We start from the raw sequence: 20,777 nt of genomic DNA on the forward strand, positions 1-20,777 counted from the left end.
TAACATAACAATCCCACTTTTTAGTTCTGCTATAAGTATCTACTATGTTAAGCTTAAAATCTCCTGATGCACATTAATGAAGATTTAGGATACCATAGTACCCCTCTGATGTCAAATAAGTAATCATCTGTCACAGTAAAACATACATTAGCTATCTGCTTGGCTTCTCTCTTGGGATAAGTAGCTAAACGATTGCTTTCTGGATTATTATGGCCTCTAAAAATTTATTTCTATAAGGAAGGTATTTTTAACATACTACAAAAAGTATACAGTTAGAAGTTGTGCAGATCCATGGCAGAAGACTTCACATGAGTACTGCGATTTGAAAGACGCTGAATAAATGAGCCTGAGCAGATGATTGCCTTTGTACATTTTGGTATGTTTTGGTACATGTAATACTAGCATACTCAGATCTACCTACTGCACAACCCTAAGATATGCATGAAACAATAGCTTAAGTCACTAGGAAACTATTTTAATTAAAACCAAACAGAAAAAAAAAAAAAAAAAAAAAAAAAAGGAAGGCTAGGAATGTGTTAGATGCTGACACTATACCACTATACTCAAAATCAGAGGAGATTTAGCTTTAGGGTGACATTCCCTGCTCTGCTGAGTAAGGAGGTGATGTGAAGCTGTGGGCAGAGTGGCTGCACACATCTGCAGTACCACATAAGGGTCATGGCTTCAAAGACTGAGTAGCTGTCAGATGGGATACATGGGGCAGGCAGGCTGCAGCCAGAATGGTCCACTGCTGCACCCTGGAGGCTGCAGATCTGGGGTGAAAGAATGGTGAAAAGATGCATGTGGGGAGAAGAAAGATGTCTTTGCTGAGGACCAAGCCTTAGCTGTGCAGACTTCACCTCTCCAGCCTCCTGATTCATAGGCAAAACTCAGAATTATGACAGTATAGTCATAACTGCTGGAGGGAACCTGCAAGGTCAGCTGCTGAGCCTCTTTCCCTGACTAAGTATCAAATAATCATCATTCCCGGCAGAAATTTTTCTAGCCCACTATTCCTCATTGTTTTACAAACCTGACTGACTGTTGGACTCTTTATGTTGTGCAATATCCTCCTGGTCCTTTTGCATTTCTGCAGCTCCCCTAAGTAGGTGACAGGCAGTTGTAATTCCTGTTGATGTGAATTTATATTAACAGGGAACAGCCAAAAATCTCCTAATTGCTGATGGCAATTTAGCTCCATTTCTATCTACTGGCTGAAGGTGTAAATTCTCATTCCTTCACTATGGAGAGACTGAAGAACTGCCAGAAATTAAAGGCCATTATCTGTTACCCAGACATCATGAACACTTTGTGACCTCCTTTTCACCCTTCCCTTCTTCATGGGGTTACAGCCTAGTTTAAGAAATCTTTTTAAAAAAATCTCCAGTGCTACAGACTCCGCAGTGTCTTTAACCTGCTCTTCACTAACACAAGCCAGAGAAAGTTTTCTTCATAATATTTGTCCTGGATATGAACATATGCTGCAATTTATATATATTATTCTTTTCCTGTCAATCACAAACGTTGCTCCCTTTTTGCACCAGCCTTGTACATTATATAAAGTCTGGTAGATAAAAAAGAACACCCTATTTAAAAATTCAAGAACTCTTCTTCATTTTTATGCACATAATGAAGACAGTGTCAAGAACATACCTTGCATTTTAGATTGCTGTACACTAGCTTGTGAGGCCACTAATATTTTCAGCAGCAACAGAAAAGTATTCATATCCAAACTAATCCACCCTAAATACTAGGCTAATGAACCAACCTGAGCAGTGTAATTTGGACGTTAGAATTTTTAATACTTATAACAGCATTTTTTTTTTCCATCTAGGCATCATAACAATAAGAAATTATGTGCCAGGTTATCTGTTTTTAAGATATCATACTACTCAAGTTTAACAGTTTTGGATTTGAACATTCCATCCTGAAAAATAATAATCTGGATGTAGATCAAGACCAGCTTTTGCATACATGTTCATATGAGGAAAATTCATCTCAATGCTCAACATAGAGAACTACTGGAATAGAAGAAATTTTGAATTAATTTGAAACTTCAGTGAACTGAAACCCAGAAGAGCGACTCCAAAAAAAAAGATACATTAATCTGTATGTGATCAACACCTCAGCATAGTCTGAAAAGAATTGTGAGAAAAAGAACGCAAAAAAATAATTAAGCAGTGAAACAGTCAAACTCTGAAGACTATGAGAGACTTATATCTGTTGCAGACAGGGGCAATGAAAGATGTAGCAATGAAAGAAGTTTTGCCTGTATGCTGTCCTCAAGGGAATTTGAACTATCTGCTCTTCCTGCTGTGAAGACTGCCCTGGTATAACTGATGAGACATTTGAGATACTAAAATTGCTGCTTCCTGAAGTGCCAGTAATGCTTTGGCTTGCAAAACAGATGTTTTTAAGTGGGTGTTTGAGATACACAAGCTGGTGTGTAAGAGAGTGAATATGTTTGGGAGTTTCAAGCAAAGAATTACTGGATTAATATGAGGTCTTGTGAGGAACACAAAATCTTATTTCAAGGTCATTTTAAAATCCAGCCCATCTCAGCAGAGAGTAGAAGTTGTGGAAGCAGTGTATCTCAACTACCTAGTGAAATTAGCTACCAGGACCTGTCCAGACTGCCTTGCCTGTAGTAGAAAACTGCTAGTATCAAAAGTATACAGATAATTGGCATGCAGGTTGGTAGCTTCAGTAAACAGAATAAGTAGTGAAGAGTGATAGGAGGATGGTTGGCCCAGATGATCTTTGAGATCTTTTCCAACCTTAATGATTCTATGATAAGAGATGTGCTGAACTATCTTATCAGCGCTGTATGTGTCTATGACTATCTTCCAGTCATGGTAAAGTTATGCTGCCGGTGAGAATGTGATCTGTACAATGCACTTCCCTTGATGCCTAGAAATTCTGTGTGATTCTGTGTGTGATATGCTTCTCCAAGATAAACTCCTGGTATTTCAGGCATGGACCTTAAACATGGGGCTGAAACATTTGCTGAGAACATCTTTCTACCCCAAATATCATCAGTTAACTATATTGTTTAATAAAATATTGTTCCACAAAACCAAATAAATAATTAACAAAGCAAATTCTAGTTGCTTCACTTTAATAATGGTGATGGTACTTCCAACCCAACTCTTTTGCTGGCTGTACCTTTCTCAGCCACTCCCCTACAATGAACATGAACAGTCTAACACTGCTGCTAAAGTCATAATCACAGCTACGCTTTTTCTGTTCCCCTCAGACCACTATATAAATACATAGATATCCCCAAATGATCTTAACAGACTTATACATAATAATTTTATTATATATGTGCTTTTGGCCTATCACTTGGGAGACAGACTAGTGCTAGTATCTAGTCATGTCTTTTCAGGCAGTGAAATTTAACAGCAATGTAGAGCAGCGTGTACATCACTACAGGAGAAATCAAGAACCCCGCATATAACTTTAGATTAGCTTCATTATGTAGGTTCATTTCTCCCTCTCATTTTGTGAAAAACAAAACAAAATAAAACAAAACAAAGTGACTTTATAATTCAGAATCCTTGAAGAGTTAAAAAAAAATAGTTTATATAAATATTTTTACACCAAATGTAGCAGAATCACATATTGTGAAAACTGAACCCTAGGAAATTATGAGAAAGAGTCTTTGTGAAATCTCTGTGGTTCTAAAAAACTCTTTAAACCAAGAGGCTGCTTTTGGCAGTGCTCAAAAGCAAGGTAAGATAATACTGTTACCTTCTGAAGATGGACACTCAAAACCCAAGGTGCCTAAAAATAAGAACATTCTTTCAAAAATAGGACCTGACTAATATTTGACAAGGTGGAAGTATTATGTTTCTGTCAATTAACATCTCTTCTGTTACCAAGTGTCACACCATACCACAGGGTATACTTTAACTTTGGATAATTCAAGCTGTAGATCAACATTGCAGAAGTTGTCCTTTGAGACTTTTAGGTCTATCAGTAACACTGAAGAATGAATTTCTTTAAAACTTCATATTTGCAATATTTATAAGTAGATGACATTCCTATGTGTAGATGGTGGTGAAAATCATTGAGTTTAAAACCACTAGTACTGGAGAATACTCCTTAATAAAAACCCTGAGTAAAAAATACCTGGTTTTCAGAGACTTGAGAAGCAGAAAAGTTTGAAAAAACAAGACTCCTTCTGCATCTTGTTGTACTACATGTTACGTTTTTACTTCATTATGGTGGATTTTTTGTATACAAACATTTTCCTTCACTCAGTAAGCCTGCCAGGTACAAGACACAAATGTTTTTGCGAGGTGCATATCCTAGAGTGACCACAGCCCAGACCTTTTTCTCATGTTAAGTATTAAATTCAGTTATTACGTAGTGACAAATTACCCTGTCTCAGGAAATTCATTGATTTCTGAATTCCAGACAAGGAGAGGAAAAATGACATAACAAAATGATTTTTTTTTTTTTTCTGTTAAACACTGTGGGAGTCAGTGTAAACTGGATGCTGAGAAATACTCTGAAAAGCCAGAAATTTCTTAATTTTGACTTTACTGCAATGGCAGTGGAAAGAAGTTTCATACATTGAAGCAAATTATGGGGATTCTTGAAAAGAGCTTTGAAATCAGAGTTGTCTTTTCACTAACACAGTTGTTTACCACTTTTCCATAAGAAAAGTGGTTTTCCTTTCAAAACCAAATCATCCTATGATTCTTTGATTCTATGACTCCATGATTCTATGAAGTCTATATTTTCAGGATAATAACTAGAAAACAGCCATGAAAGCCTTTGCCAGCTTCTGTTGGGGTGCTGAGGGCACCCCTAGCCATGACTGTCCTTGGCCAGACTCCCAGGAATCTTCCCACCCTGCCCCAGGTCCAGGACCCCATGTCACCCCTGGGCCCGTCAACCCGTGCACCATTGAGGCCACAGTAGGGCTGGGCTCCAGCTCCCCACAGTCCTGCCCAGGCAGGCTTTGGCTCCTTCTCAGCCAAGGCAAGGCCAGATGCATCACCTGGTTTGGCAGTTTTATACCCAGTGCAATGCTATATTTTACAGTGCATGTTCATAGCCATTTTCAGATTATGGTTTCCAGACTCTGATAGGCTGATGATAATTTCTGAGTATACTGTGGTCAAGAAGAAACTTATAAAGACTTAGCAGAAATCTTTGGAAAAATGTGTGTAAGACTTTAACATGAACTATGGTAGTCAAGTGTAAAATTTAGCTTGGAAGCAGTAGAAATAACTATTAATTCTTTTATAATACTATATTAACATAAAAGTAAATAATACGATGGTAAATTTTTATCTTCATTTGCAGTCTAAGAGAGATTCAGGATAGAAATTAAAAAAATAGCTTCTGAACAAACTGTTTTAGGTAACTAAAAATAATAATAATAAAAAAAATCTCTGCTATTGAATGATCACACTTGTCAGCATACCAAACAGAAAGATATACCAGCTGGCTACATTTACAGAAAACAGATCCTGAAAAGTGAAATGCTCAGAAAACTCATGCTAGGAAGAAAAAAATGTGATCTTTAAAAGCATCACTAGCCTTTTTAAATTTTCATTCAGTACTAACACCCACTGGGAATAAAAGTAACAATGACTATTTGGAGCAACTACTCTGGAAAGAATATTTAGGCCTGTTTTATCCTAATTATTTGCTATTCACAACAGACTGCAGGTGAAAAGATACTCCCTTCGGCATGTAACAAGCCATTGCAAACCAGGTTGTAGAGCCATAGTGATGCTTTCATCTTTTCACAACAGAATGCATCTGAAGGTTACAGAAGTTAACTTCCCAACAGCAAATGGATAATGAAAAACACTGTATCAAGCCTGTAAAAGTTTCATCCTTTTCAAATGACTCTAAAATAATATTTAAATCAAAATGTTAATTCTTATTTTTTTTTTCAAGAATATTAAGACTCTTTGTCTAATGCCATTTAGGTTTGAAATTATATTCAAATTGCTAAAACAACTTAGATCCTATTTCTATTCAGTTTATATCCAATAATCACTTTCAAATATTTGCTTTACATAAGGTAGGTTTCACCTACATGCACACACATATCCATGGTGAAGACATTTGTGCCTAAGCTATGGGACTGATTTAAAGTAGCTTATCTCCTTGAATTCCATCTTCAGACAACAGAGAGAAATAGCCACTTTCAAGTTTCAGGTCATGTAATCTATATTAGCTACTTTAAAATGAGAAAGCTGGATATAGACACCTTTTTTACTGTCTATTGAATGTGAAAGGATCTTAGGCAATGAATTCAGATGTCTATATCTTCATTGCAAACCCCTGAGATTGAGTCAGATTAATCTCCTTTTTATAACCACAGAAAAATGGCATACTTTTAATAGGAACTAGGAGTTTTTTCTAGAAGTTAAATATTTGAGGTTTTAAATAAATCTGTTCCCTGTTGAATAGAAATTTCAGGTTATTCAGCACAGGGATGTATGAGTATGCTATTGAGAGAGTATGCTATTGAAGTATGGCATAGCACCAAGGGAAGATGAGATCTGGTAATTTAAATAAGAATCTGTTTTTGAAAAGCATTGTTAATAAATCTAATCTTGGCATCTAATTGTTTTAATCAAATCATGCATTTTTATTCTACTCCACCACATTCTTGAAATGGAGAAGATAATAGCTTCTTGTATTCAGATGTAGTCTCTTCCCAAACAGAATCTGCTTATCTTTTTTCATCTATCTTGTCTATTCAGCCTCTGAAAGATTATAGTGTCTTTTCAGCCTCTTCAGTACACATCCACAACTTGCCCCAGGCCTGTATTTGGGCTGTGACATATTAATGGGGTGAGGAGAAGAAGGGAGAAAGCAAAATTTCATATTGATGTTTCCAGATGGGAAAAGCCTTGTAAGGTAGAAAAAACAGAGTTCATCCTAAATATACAACTTCAATAACCATGTGATTCATTTTCAAATGATTACCTGTGTTGTTAACTAACCTGAGAGTTTCCCTACCATACCCAAACTAATACCATCACCAAATGCTTTGATTCTAGCAGTGCATGGGTACTGACTCATAAAAATCAAGAGGAGCACAAGGTTTTAAACATTCTTATATGCCTTTCAGCACTCAAGAATGTAAGTTGCTATTTCTTGCTTTAGAAAATTGTTACATAAAACTCCCAATTTAAAATAAAACTGGAAAAAAGGGAAAGTAGGAAGCTAGCTACCAATGTCATTATGCCATGTATTTTGTTTTTTCAACCTATTATGTAAAATTCTCACTGAAATTACATATTCATTTGGATTCTAGTTTTGCATCAGTCTTTGGGTGGGCTGTCTTCAGATTTTGTTAATAAGACTAGTATTTTTTTCTAGCATGAGTCTTGAGAGTATTATGCAGTTAAATTTGAGAAGGGTGGACTAATCACTTCTCAGACCACATCATACTACATGTGATAAGAGATGGTTCCACACACTGTCTAAGACATGCAGGCATTTGGTTGTCATGTTGAGCTTATCACTTCTGGTCCCAAAAGTTGCCAGATGCAAAAATGTGAATATATCCCAATACTCTGTAACAGATGAAACTTCAAATCTAGTCTTAAATCCCAGACTGAAGCATATATATGTCAATGTTAATTCACACAGCCATTCAAGAATGGATTAAAGTAACATGAATCAATATATCTCATTACTTCTGCATAGGAAATATATACTGCTGGATTCCTTAGGTACATAATAATCCAAATCTTACTATAACTTCTCTGATATTAAGATTTTTTTACTGTCCTTTTTACTGTCCTTTACTGCCTATTGAAATTTCTCACTAATTTTAGTTACACATACTCACTTATCATTCAGTTTGTTACTTTGTATGTTCCTTCAGTTAAAATTTTATTGCATTGCAATTGATTCTTTGACTGTATACTTGATTTTACATCCACGTGATAACTTACTTTCTTGTATTGCATTAAGAATTTCTGAAAAGTCCACATCTGTCTTCTGTACGTCTGGTTTTATCCATATTTGCGTTTCCAACTGGTTAACCTGCAAATCCTCTGTTCCTTCTGAAGAAATTGAAGAGATTGATGGGGTTTGTGACAGTGCAGTAGAAAATCCAGCCAAAGGGCTTTCAGGTGAGGGAACACACACATTGGATAATGCTACCTAGTTTTTTTTTTCCTATAGCAGAAACAGTTTTTCTTCAAGCAGCTTTCAATATAACCAGGACTGATTTAAAGCTACATAGAATGAGACGACAATATTTCCTGCTATCAGCAATGATGCAGAGTCACCACTGGTGTGTTCCTCATACAGAAGAACATATGCCACCACACCATGAGCATCTCCTCACCATACCATCCAGAAAACGAACTCCAAAATACAAAAACAGACAAGAGGTGTTGTTACAAATGACATGGCACTACAGGAACAGTTGTGGTAAAATAAAAAACACACTAACACACAAACGACAAAATAAATCTCAAGACAGGAAGCAACCATTAAGATAAAAAGAGCATGGACAACATGTTTCAGCCACAGGACACCATATGGTCTCACATGGCATGATGGTGTGCCGTGGTCTAGGAAGCACTCCAGTATTGCAGTCCTGCAGAAGAAGGTCACAGTGACATGTAATGGTGTCATTTTATATGCCATGATGTTGGCTTAAAAGCATAACAGAACATAAAAAAACATAGGCTGGGGGTGACAACTTCAAGCCTATTTGCCCATGTAAATAGGCATGAGATTTGCACCTCTCTCAAGATTCAGAGTTCTTTCAACATGAACAAAGAAACTAGGAACTTTTCAAAAAACACTCTTTCCATCTTTCCATGTAAAAAAATAAATAAATAAAAATAGCTGCATATAAATAGCAGACAGGAAAAGATACTGGGCTTATGGGCTTAAACTCGTTGCACCAGGATGCTCTGATGCAGCTAGAGACAGAGAAAGACCTCCTGGGCATATGGCCAGTTTTTTGATTGACAGCAAAACTTGACATTTCACAAAGGCGTCTGTTAGAATTGATGGTCTTGAGTAACTAGTACAAAGATTTAGCAGAGAGCTGCAGAGATCAGGGAGATACCCAAGAAAGGACTTCCAAACAAAAAGGCCATGGTACAGGAACAAAATGTCAGGTTGTTTAGGCCATCGTTGTGCCTCCACTAGAGGCTATCACTCATGCTTTTGATGGAAGCATTTTCCTTTCTTACGCAGTTTGTATATAGCAAGCCAGTGTTCTTTTGACTTCCCTCCCAAACTACTGTAACCACAGTAGGGTCAGAGACCTACTGTTGGTCCCCAAGTGACCAATGCCTTGATGGGGGTTAGGAATTATATTTCTTGGCACCAAATTACTCAATGCTATTTTAAAGACCCTAATTCACTTTCTGGAAATATGGACCTCAAAATGAGTATATTGCATTTTCAGTCTTTTTTTTTTTTTTTAATTTTTATTTCTTCTTCTTCTTTTTTTTTTTTTTTTTTAATTTCCTAATGCTAAAATGTTATAAATTGCAAATTCTTTCATTCTTGCACTATCATATTCTTTTGTTCCATGGTAAAGACTCACTGTTAATATGAGACACAGCTCTCCTTATAGATTCCTGTAAAGTGATCTGTCATAGCAACAGCAGGAGTCAGCATTTAATGATGTAGAACAAAGAGAATTTCTTAAGTGAGACAGCTGATTATTCATACAATAGCAGCCTTGGGAAATCTGCAGATGGCCTCAGAGGTGGCAGTCTAGAATCTGCCCCAGAGAAGAATTCTGGGGACTAAGAAAAAATACTGCAGCTGCTGGAAAAGACATATAAACAGAGGACAGAATTAAGTAATGGACAGCAATTCAGTCAAGCAGCTTTATTAGTGATGTCATTCATTGTCCTGTTAAATACTTAACTATAATTTTAAAATGTATAGAAGTGAATGTTTGAATCCTCAGTCCACCAGCCTGTCTTCATTTGAACCCGAGCTAGAGCAAAATAATGACAATGCTGGTATATATAAAATACCTCCTCTTCCCCAAAAGCCTCCATTCCTGTTACAATCAAATCACTGCTCCCCAGAACAGATGAATGTAGCATGATCCCTGCAGCATCTCCAACAGATCTGAACTAATTTGGCGGGAGAGAGAGGAAATGACAGCCAACCAACAATGGAGGTCCCAAAGTGCTGACATCAGATGAAAACCACAAGCCTATTAATAAAAAGAAGCTGTTGGAAAATTCATATATTCCATTTCAAAACCACTTTTAATTAATGAAAAATACTGTCTAGAAAGGCATCAGAAAATGCCCAGTCTAAACCAGACTGTTGTTCAGCCAAACACAACGTATGAAGCCAACACAAGTTTTGCTACAGACAGATCTCTCCTGTATTTGACCCATTTGTAGTAAAGGGAGCTTCCATCAAACCAATATAGACACGAATGACAGTCTTATATATCTATCTGATATACAAGAGTCTTAATATCTAGATTCACTGGGAAAGTATCAGACCAACAATATCAGCCAGTCTGTTTTCACTCAAAATTGTAGGCAGTCTTCCACCATTCCTTTGTGATTTAATACATGGCTAATCAGTAACTTGCTTCCTCCAACACAGAAAGAAATGCATCTGCCAGCAACATAGTCTCTAAATAAGCGGTTACAGGAACACTCTTCTCCCACAATCTTCATGGTGTCAATAAACACAGTCAAATCAGGGCACATTTGTTTCTTCCCTTCTCCCTCTCCCTCTACACCCACTTTGTAGAGGGAACACTTTTTTTTCTTTTTTTCTTTTTTTTTTTTTGATTGTTTGTTTTCTTAGAGAAACAACTCCTGTGTGTTAAGTCATGGACTGGCCAACTCAATCATTTCTGGTTTACAGGTAGACAGAGGTTTTACTCCAGCAGGTGTTTGGACAGGCTACAGTGTTCTCTCCAACATCTTTTGTCTTAACAGTGTTTTCCAATACAATAAACCAGGATAGTACCTGGTGCTGCTGTTGCTTTTGAAGGATAACTAGCCTGGCTTTACCATATCCTTCTTGCTTTATCAGCTGCTGATTCACACTTTATCAGTGACAGGTTCCACTGACTAAACTATAAGAAATATTGCCCAGGAGGCCATGAGGGAAAGATCTCTCTATGAAAACATGAGAAATAAGCAAACACAAATAAAAATGAAGTAAATATTAGATTTATCAAACTTTAAGTGATTTTATTAAAAGGTCAGTCTGAGATTTTTCTCAGCCTATTCAGACACTAATTCATTTGAGATCATATTTTATAATTAGCTTATTAAATTTACTTTGATGTACTCTTTAAAGTAGTGAATAAGTAGCATACTGTTACTGATTTGAAGGGTCTCTACTAATTCAGATAGGAAAACATATGAGATTTTAAAAAAGGCATTTAATTTTTTGAGGCTGGATGAGATGGCTCATTCTAAAGTGGAATTTTATAAAAATTAACTGTATCAGATAAGCAAATAGTATGGCATGGTAGTTAATACAGTGCTGATGTTAAACAAGGTTTTCCACTGAGGTGAAAGAGTTTCTATATCTACTTAAAATTAAGAACATATGCAGCACTGTGCTGGATGAGGGTCTTGCTACACGTATCATCTAGTATCTACTCAGTTGCCACAAACAGCATTTCAAGCAGGAGCTTTGAAAAGCAAAATACTATTTTCTTGAACATTAAATACTAGGAGACAGATTTTCCAAGCCTGAACACTTTTACATGTGATTTTCTGTGATGTGCAAACCATGTTTGCAGATTGGTTACTTCACACAGTTTTCTGAAACTGAGCATGAGCATTTGGATGCACAGAAAATGTTCAGAGTTTCAGTATATGGCACCAAAATAAAGATCATGCAAATACATGTAAGTTGATGGGGCAAGTGCTTCTGTTTCTCAAGGCACAGTAAGGTGTTCATATTTACTCAATAATTTTGAATGGACATGTAAGAACAGAGCTGATCTTTGTAATTTGCAGAGGCAGTCAGGTTTTTTGAGTAATTTTACTACTTGAATTTTTCTATTCTTGAAGAATTTTCCTACTTGATTCTGCTCATTGGTAAGAATAGAAACATTTAACTCAGTTGCTTGCTGAACAGTCTTTCTTCTTTGTCCTCCCTCAATTCCAATTAACTCAGCAAGTGCAAATAAATGTTTTGTCTACAGCTCTAGAAGTCTCTGCAGAGGAAAATTTATAGCTTCAAAACATCTCTCTGAAGAGGCAGCTAGCCAGAGACTTTTATCAGTGCAGTGAGATGATTTCTTTTTTAAATAATTTTGGCAGCAAACTTGTACTTTCACAATGACTGTACATTAGCCTGGAAATGGAATACAAGCGGTAAATAGCTAGTATGCCACGTGGGTATATGCTCCTGTCACAGAACCATCTACTTATTAATCAGTGACTTGGATGATAGAAGGAAGTCCACCCTCAGCAAATTTGCTGGTAGAAAACTGGGAGGAGTGGCTGGTAGGCCAGAAGTGCTGCCATTCAGAGGGACCTGGACAGGCTGGAGAGTTTGGCAGACAGAAACATCATGAAGTTTAACAGAGGCAAGTGCAGGGTCTTGCACCTATGGAGGAATAACTGTGTTCCCCATTACAGGTTGGGGTTGATGTGCTGGAATGCAGCTCTAAGGAGAAGGACCTGGAGTCCTGCTAGACAGCAGGTTAACCATGAGCCATCAATGTGCCCTTGTGGCCAAGAAGGCCAATGGTCTCCTGGAGTGCGTTAAGAAGAACATTGCAAGCAGGTAGAGAGAGGTGATCCTCCCTCCCACTCTGCTCAGCCCTGGTGAGCTCACATCTGGGGTTTTGTGTCCAGTTCTGGGCTCCCCAGTACAAGACACATGGAGCTCCTGGAGAGAGTCCTGTGAAGGGCTAGTAAGATGATGAGGGGATGGGAGCACCTGTCATATGAGGACAGGCTGAGAGAGCTGGGCCTGTTTAGCCTGGAAAAGACTGAGGGGAGATCTTATAAATGTATATAAGTATCTGAAGGGAAGGTGTCAAGAGAATGGGCCCAGAATTTTTTCAGTGGTGCCTGAAGACAGGACAAGAGGCAATGGGCACAAACTTAAACACAGGAGTTTCCATCTGAAAATGAGAAAAAACTTCCTTACTTTGAGGGTGACAGAGCACTAGAACAAGTTGCCCAGAGAGGCTGTGAACTCTCCTTCTTTGGAGATATTCAAAACCAACCTGGATGTGATCTTGTGCTATGTGTTCGAGGTGAACCTGCTTGGCAGGGGGATTGGACTGGATGATCTTCAGAGGTCCCTTCCAACCTCAGCTATTCTGTGAATCTGTCATACTTCTAAGAGGATGAAAGCTACTGCACACGGTGCCCTTTTCACTGAAGGCAACCCCAGTCAATATGGGGTGAAAGATCACTCATGCAGGTACATTTTCTACTGGCTTCTTGCTCTGAATGTTAGGCAGGTCAGCTGCAGCAAAAGTGCAGTTTGAAATGGAGATTGTTTAAGGTATTATGTAAACATCTTAGAGCTACATGCACGTATGAAATCAATAGCTTTACTCATCTCAATTCTGGCATCATGTTTTCAGTGACAGAAATAAAGTAAAATGTACACCATAGTGGGTCTTCCCAGCATCCATCCCAGGGTTATACTGGACAACAAACCTCAAAGTATGAAGTACATGTTGGTTAAATTGCTGAAACTCAAAAAGTTTCAATTACATCAGATTTTATTTTATTTATTTATTTATTAATTTTTCCCACCAGAGGGGTTAAAAAAAATATGTTTGGAAATGTTAAAGCCTTCAGCTTTTTGACCCACCAGTCTAGCACATTTCTCTTTTCTGGAACAAGAGCATTACTTAGGAGCTTTCATCGATCCTTACAAGTAGTACTAAACTTCCTCTATCTTGCAGTTTCAACACAATTTCAGATTTCTACAGGGTGTAGATTCCCTTTTCTTTCATTTTAATGCTTGTTTCCAATCTTGGGTTACTTCTGAAGATTGCAGTTGAAAGGACAGAAAAAAGCATGTATTTAAGTCTGTTTCTAAGAACTTGTTGACAGATTTTTTATTTAAGATACAACAAGGCAAAACCATCTGTCTGCCACATCTGCAGTGGTTTCAGTGTGGTAGGGCAGTGCCAGCACAGACGTACCTGTTGTGACAAATCAGGAGTATCTTAAAACCCAATTTTGTTGTGTATATATGCTGTCTACAGTTTTCCCTAATTTGAGGTACTTATTTTTACCAATATAGGTCAAAGGATTTGCCCCTATCTGTCTACAAAGCACAGATCTGGAAGAATTATTGATACTAAGTAATGATTCGTGTTGAAAGAGAGATCTTTAGAGACTTCTAGTTTAAGTCAAAGCACTCTATCTGTACCGCATTAATACACAATGTGTTTCCAAGACAGAAAAATTTGTGTACCCTGTGGAAATATCTGCAGACCTTTGAAAAGCCTCTGACCTGGTAGATTGTTACATATGTCCATAACTCCTGGTAGTCTTAATTGGTTTACCAATTATTTTAAAAAATAGTATAATCTGTCAGTGTTCAACATAGTTAATTGAATATTTCACTGTGCAGAAAACAACATTTCTCTTAATGGTTTTCTCACTGATTATGGAAAAAACAGTGTTATATATTAGTGCGAGATATATTAGCGTGAGAGAATCAAAAGGTGAGTGTAAAAGCATAAAAATGCCTTGTTAGTTTTAGCAATGCTTTGACAGTGATTGGAATGAATACATAGGACTACATTTTCCATAGGAAAGTCCAAACAATGCTACAAAAAAATATAAAGAAAAAAAAAAAAAGAATTACAAAAATGAATATAATTTTATTTAGTATAAAGAACTGATGCAACGGCTGTCTCTGTGCATGGTCATGTCAAGGGTATCATAATAACTATACTGGAATTAATTTTGAAAGGCTACTTAAAAACAGTTTCCCTTTGCATTGCAATACACTGTAAAGCATGTTATATGTTTAATTATGTTAACACAAACTCTTTCCTTATCTTACAGAAGCAGCAGTAGTGGAGAGGGGATTTCGAAACACCTAATGCTACTAAATTATCACAGCCTAAGGTATTTTTAAGACTTATGGTGTCCATTCTACTCTCTGTTAAACCCTGGCTGGTATCAGAAGCAGAGAAGTCTTCTCAGCCAATTAACCACAGAGAAGTGGGATGTCCTGCATTCTGCATGCTCTTTCTTTTTGTGTCTCTCGTGCTGCCTAGGCTTTTTCCAAAGACAACTACTGACAAAATGGATGGATAACCCTCGGTGCAAACTCATATTTTGAAAAATTTCCTCTCCTGACAATATCAGGAGTTTTTAGCAGGAAATCTAGGAAGGGGAGAGGGAGAAAACATTTGCTGAATAAACTGTTCATTGCAAAGTTTGCCTGGTTTTGAAGCCACCAGTTTACAGTGAGACAAACAGAAAAGCTGGCTGCACAGGGGTAAGGGGCATGACCTAACAGATAAGTACAGAGTGCCAAAGATTTACTTCATTATAACATGGAATACCAAGATAGCTTTTATAAGATACTCAACTTGTCTTCCAGGGATATTTTATGTAACAATCATTTATACAGACTCACATTATACCATAGCCTATCACTACCTTTGCAGTGATAGACATCCTGCCAATTCATTCCCTCAGAAAACACCAGCAGCTAAACCATTTTGGGAACTTCAGCTGTCCTGAAACTGCTGATGAATTAACGTATCAAAGGAATGTGAAAATGGTTATCCTAAATAGAGTGTAGCAGAATAGAGGTGTATCCAGTGCAAGATCCTACATCTGACGGCAGATGTTTACACAAAGGGAATATGAACAGTGTAAGCACATGCAGTCTATCCCCAATCTGTCTCTTACAACTTGCAGAAATTTAGAGACTTCTAGAGTGGAAGGTTTAATCTAGACAATAATAATTAATGCTACCAATGCCCCTCAATGTCTCAATGGCTTTGAGAGTATCTCACAAGCAACAGGAATCCTGCCCCTAAACCTGGTGCAGTTGGCCTTTCTTATAAAACCCTGTGACCTCCTAAAATTACCTAGAGTAACCAAAGAGAAAAACAACACCCTTAAAATGCATGGACTAGCTTTGGGCTGCAGACACAGGATGCCTGTCCAAAAGAGAGAACTTTCAGTAATTAGTGTTAAGCAGAAACTCCTTCACAAGTAGCAAGACAGCATCTGAACCTCAAGGATCATTTTTAGGCACTCTGGCAGCACAAAGGGCCTTTAAATTATGTGTAGTTTTGATGACCCTTAAAAACTTTACAGTTACCTTGAAGTTCAGGTTACTTCTTCATACCATAATCCAGGTGTTAAATTCCTTTTCTGTGCTTCATGTTCCTAAAGTAAGGTCAAAATAAAGCAATGACCCTATAGTGCTATCTCTCTTTTTGTGCTGTAAGCACCCTAAACCATTGTCTGTAGGTACATACACAGTGCACCACGCAGACTACAGAATGTTATCAATAATGAAAACCTCAGAAGTGTGTCTTTCATGTTCTGATGGACCTCTGAATCACGCTACAGTAGAGAACTGCATACGCCAAGGATGTAACTAGCAAATACTGTGCCTCCATGGAGTTATCCAGCATGTGGGAGAACACATCTGCTTCCCTGAGATGTCCAGCCACTTGTGGCACAGGGAAGGGTAGCAGTCTGCATGACTCAAAGGGAGTTTGCTCCTTTCTTGGAATAAGGAACAGATCAAAATGATGCCACCTTTGCTACCCTTGTATCTGCTGTAAGCAGTGATGTTTTGTTTCATGCAATTCTTTTAGGCTTGCCACCTCCATATATTAGTAGGATTTTTGGGTGGGTTCTGATACATAGATGTATTTATATCATATCTAATTGTCTATACAAGTTCCCATGCCCCTGTCCCCACCACCATCCCCACCCTACACACTTTTTTTCCCCCCTGAATTATAAATAAAGTTTTGGATTCATTTTGAGATTTCAGAATGAAGCACAGGCTCGGAAGGTCTTTCTGTCTTTTGGACTGCAGGAAACCTTTGGTGGAAATTAGTAACATGATGCAGTCATGTCACAGACAAATCCATTTCCTGATCTCAAAAACATCTCTGTCAAAGTAGAACCTAATTAGTTCCACTTTTGACAGTCACCCTTAAGCTTTCCTTAGAATATATGAAGCATATTTTACATTAGAAATAGAAAGTTACATAGTACCTAGTCCCCTTTAAGTAAGGACTCTGTCTAAGAAAAAGCCATATTTATTCAGTCAAGCATTACAGAAACATAATAACTGGGTATTCAAAGTCTCCCTGATTGCTCTTTGAATGATAAGCTATTTGCTTTTAATAAAATGGATCATTAATTTCTCAGAAACACACTTTCTTCCTTCCTTCCTTTCTTTTTCTCTCTTTTTTTTTCTCTCTCTCTCTTCCTTCCTTCCTTCCTTTCTCTCTCTTTTTAATTTATTGTTTTGTCATTTTTCTTCAGAAAAATCTACTGAGGTCAAAAATATTCTTAACTGTTTTAAGATAGTTATGGTACACTGGTCTTAGGACATTATGACCTTGCCTTGGGATCAGCAATATTCCAAATTTGGTGCAAAGCTACATTTGGCTGCTGGTTTCTATTTCAGATATGTTTCCCTTTGAAAGGAAACTATCTGAGGATGGAATGATCGAGAAAATCCAGAGAGACTGGCATTTTGCAGCCTTTGTGAGCTGACTGCATGTTGTAAACTAACAACAGCTACGAGAGCTGAAATCTGAGGGTGAGCCATACTGATTTTAAAGTAAGCATACATAATTGATTGCAAGAGTGAATGAAAGATCATTTTACAACAGCAAACAGGATGCTGATCAAAGCAGGAAGGGGAAAAAAAAAAAAAGTCTTTGAAAAGAGGTGAGTTTAAAATCATATACTTCCCCAGAGAAGTAGAACACCCTCAAAGCCACCAGGTAAAATTATTATTTTTGAAGGCGCTTATTGAGGGCATGCACAGGTCCCAAGCAGGATAATTATTTTTTGTGTCAGGTGGAGCACAAATTGAAAAAGAAGGGTGCGATTTGTGCCTAAACCAAACCTTTTAAAATTAAACAAGATAGTTGACAATGAAAAATGCAGTTTATTCTCTAGCTTTGTTTGTTTATTTGTTTGTATTGTTTGGTTTAGGCACAGGTATTTTCGAATAACTGGCTTTTGCCCTGAGAAAAGTAAAGTGATGAATGAACCAGGCTGAATGACTAAGCAAAGCGACAAAAGATTTCACATTTCATGCTGTGCATCATCTACTAGCTAGTTCAACCCTTAAATTCAAAGTACTGCATAATCACCATCTGACGACCTGTCATTCAGCCCAGGGACAAAATGTCCTCCTTGTAATTGAAGCAAACTCCCTGTTAGCAGCTTTGTAGAGGCTCTAGAGCTCCAACAGTCAGGAGAAAGTGTCCCTTTGTGCATCAGGGAGTTATTTCCAGCTCACACTTGAGGTAGAGATGTGGGAGAAATTTAGTTGGATGCATTGGACTTCCATTGTACGGAACACAGACTGTAGATAAAGAGAAAAGTTAAGTATCCAGGGCTGTTTCATTTGACATTAATCAAGATACTTCTGCACAGAAGCATCTGTCTATCTGTGACCATATCTTTTTTTGTAATGTGCAAATAAGCTTAATGAAGGGAATGTGAAACTTTGAAATCTGCTTGCTTTTCACATGCTTCATTCCACATGAGAGGAGGTTCTTATATACACCCCGTGGAAGACATTGAAAAGGGCTGTGTTCCTGAGAGTGTTAGACAAGCAGAATTACAACACTATTGTCAATGTGAAGACAAATTTTCAGGTGAGTTGACATCAGCCATTCCCAATACACTGTGTGCATTTACTGCCAAGAAGTACTTGCATGACAGAGATTTCTGGCAGAATTATTTGCAGGAGTTTATTATTTTTATCTGAGAGTGGTATATGACATACGTCCTGCCAGTCAGCAAAGAACAGAGAATATGATTTAACCAAGAAATCACATCAAACTAACAGAGATCTTCCTAAGAACATTTACACCAAATGTGAATGCTGACAAGCATGTTCACATTTTGTGATGAGAACAGGTTATCTTTTGTACAATAAATTATCAGTTTTATAGGGTTCAGTTCTAGCTTCCTTGATGATTCAAAGTTCATTATGTGGTGACTAAGCTTGTTAAACATACGTTTCCTCTTTTGCTTTAATTTTGATTGCCATAGCTTCAAGAACTGTGCATTTTTCCTTGCCTCCTAAAGTCAGTTGTTCTGCTTGCCAGTGCCTTTACATCTTGCTTCCTCTTTCCCAACCAACAACTAAGTGTATCAATAAAAATGATGCAGTTCAACAATCAATAATAAAATAACAAAAGGATCCCAAAATCAAGAAAAACATGCCTGACAACATATATTCCTTATATGCCTCTCTATCAGGTACTATTTGTGGTAAAAGGCAAGAGGCTGATGAAAAGAATTCTCTCTGAATTCCAATGACTGCACTAAACTACCATTGTAATGCCAGAAGCCAATCATTTCAGGAGATGTTTCCTTGCCATTGAACATAAAGCTTATTCATATACCATGCATATGCTTCTGTCATTTCAGGTAGCAAGCAATCCCCATTCCAAAATGTACCATTCTCTGACACTGAAGAAAATCTATTTGAACAGTAAGCTACTGAAAGCAGAAACCTCTAGGAAATTTTTATGCATTTCCTGAGGTGAACTCTTTACATATTTACTAAATTCTGAAGACAAAGAATTTCAAAGACCATCCTTCCTGTTGGAAGTGTAGATTGCCAGCAGAACTAATTTTTACAACTGACATATATGCAAGATATGCACTTATGTATATAGTGGAATTCAAAGATAATTTCAGTAACACAATAACAAATTGTATTATGCAGTTTTACAAAGTTACTTTTTGTTGTTGTTTGTTTTTTAAGCTCTGTCTTACCGAGAGACCTTTATCCTTCACAAAAATTAAAGAGAGAAAAGTCTTTCTGGAGGACCTTCAAATCTCTTATTGCAGAAGTGGGCAACAACTGCTAGCAAGTGTTGCAAGTAGAGGAGACATAGGAAGTTCCCAGTGTTCTACAGAATGAAGAATTCACTATACAACAGCTTAGAAGTATTGAGCAAGGTAGCCAGCAAACTTAACAACAGCAAGAGGAACTAGGTTTGATGAGTTCTTCAGAGTTTGAGAATAAATGAATTCATTGCCATGAGGAAAAAGCTAGGTATAATTATATATATATATATATATTATAATATAATATATATATTATATATATATATATAATATATATAATTATATATATAATTATAAATATATAATTATTTATATATTTATATAAAATAAGTAGTATCAATGGAAACGGCAGGCAGAAAATCAGAAACTGAAATCCTGCTCACTCCATAACAAAGCTGCAATGCAGTCACAAGTGAGGATTTTTTTGTTCACAGATTTGCCTCATTGAGGGAATAGAGGAGGAAGACAGTTTAACATTCAGGATTATTTGGTACCTGGATCTTCTGCTGTTACAGACAACCTAAACGGTGTTTCCTGTAGCTCTCAAAATAAGCCTCCTGTGTGCAACACAGACACATCGATCATAAACCTTCTTCAGGAGAATTTTAACAATTTACACCAGCCAGGTGCTTTGAATCCTGTTCTTCAGAATCCAGTATCACATTAGCTGCAATACACCGTATCTGCTCAGATAACTGGGAGACAACAACTGGAGGTTTCTCAAAAATTAAAACATTATACTTTCATGAT

General features: G+C 37.2%; 1 protein-coding gene across 4 annotated transcripts in view; it reads right to left on the bottom strand.

Moving 5' to 3' along the window:
• The window catches only part of ANO4 (anoctamin 4), a 227,228-nt gene that overhangs the window by 101,388 nt on the left and 105,063 nt on the right, over nucleotides 1–20,777 (bottom strand). The window contains exon 6 of one of the 4 annotated variants that reach the window (XM_072036113.1): nucleotides 7,941–8,051. The exons of the other annotated variants lie outside the window; for them this stretch is intronic. Coding sequence (XP_071892214.1) covers nucleotides 7,941–8,051 — 111 coding nt within the window. The remainder of the gene's footprint in view (nucleotides 1–7,940; nucleotides 8,052–20,777) is intronic. 4 annotated transcript variants of the gene reach the window in all.

This window comes from Anas platyrhynchos, chromosome 1 (genome assembly GCF_047663525.1).
Source record: "Anas platyrhynchos isolate ZD024472 breed Pekin duck chromosome 1, IASCAAS_PekinDuck_T2T, whole genome shotgun sequence".
NCBI classification, from domain to species: domain Eukaryota; kingdom Metazoa; phylum Chordata; class Aves; order Anseriformes; family Anatidae; genus Anas; species Anas platyrhynchos.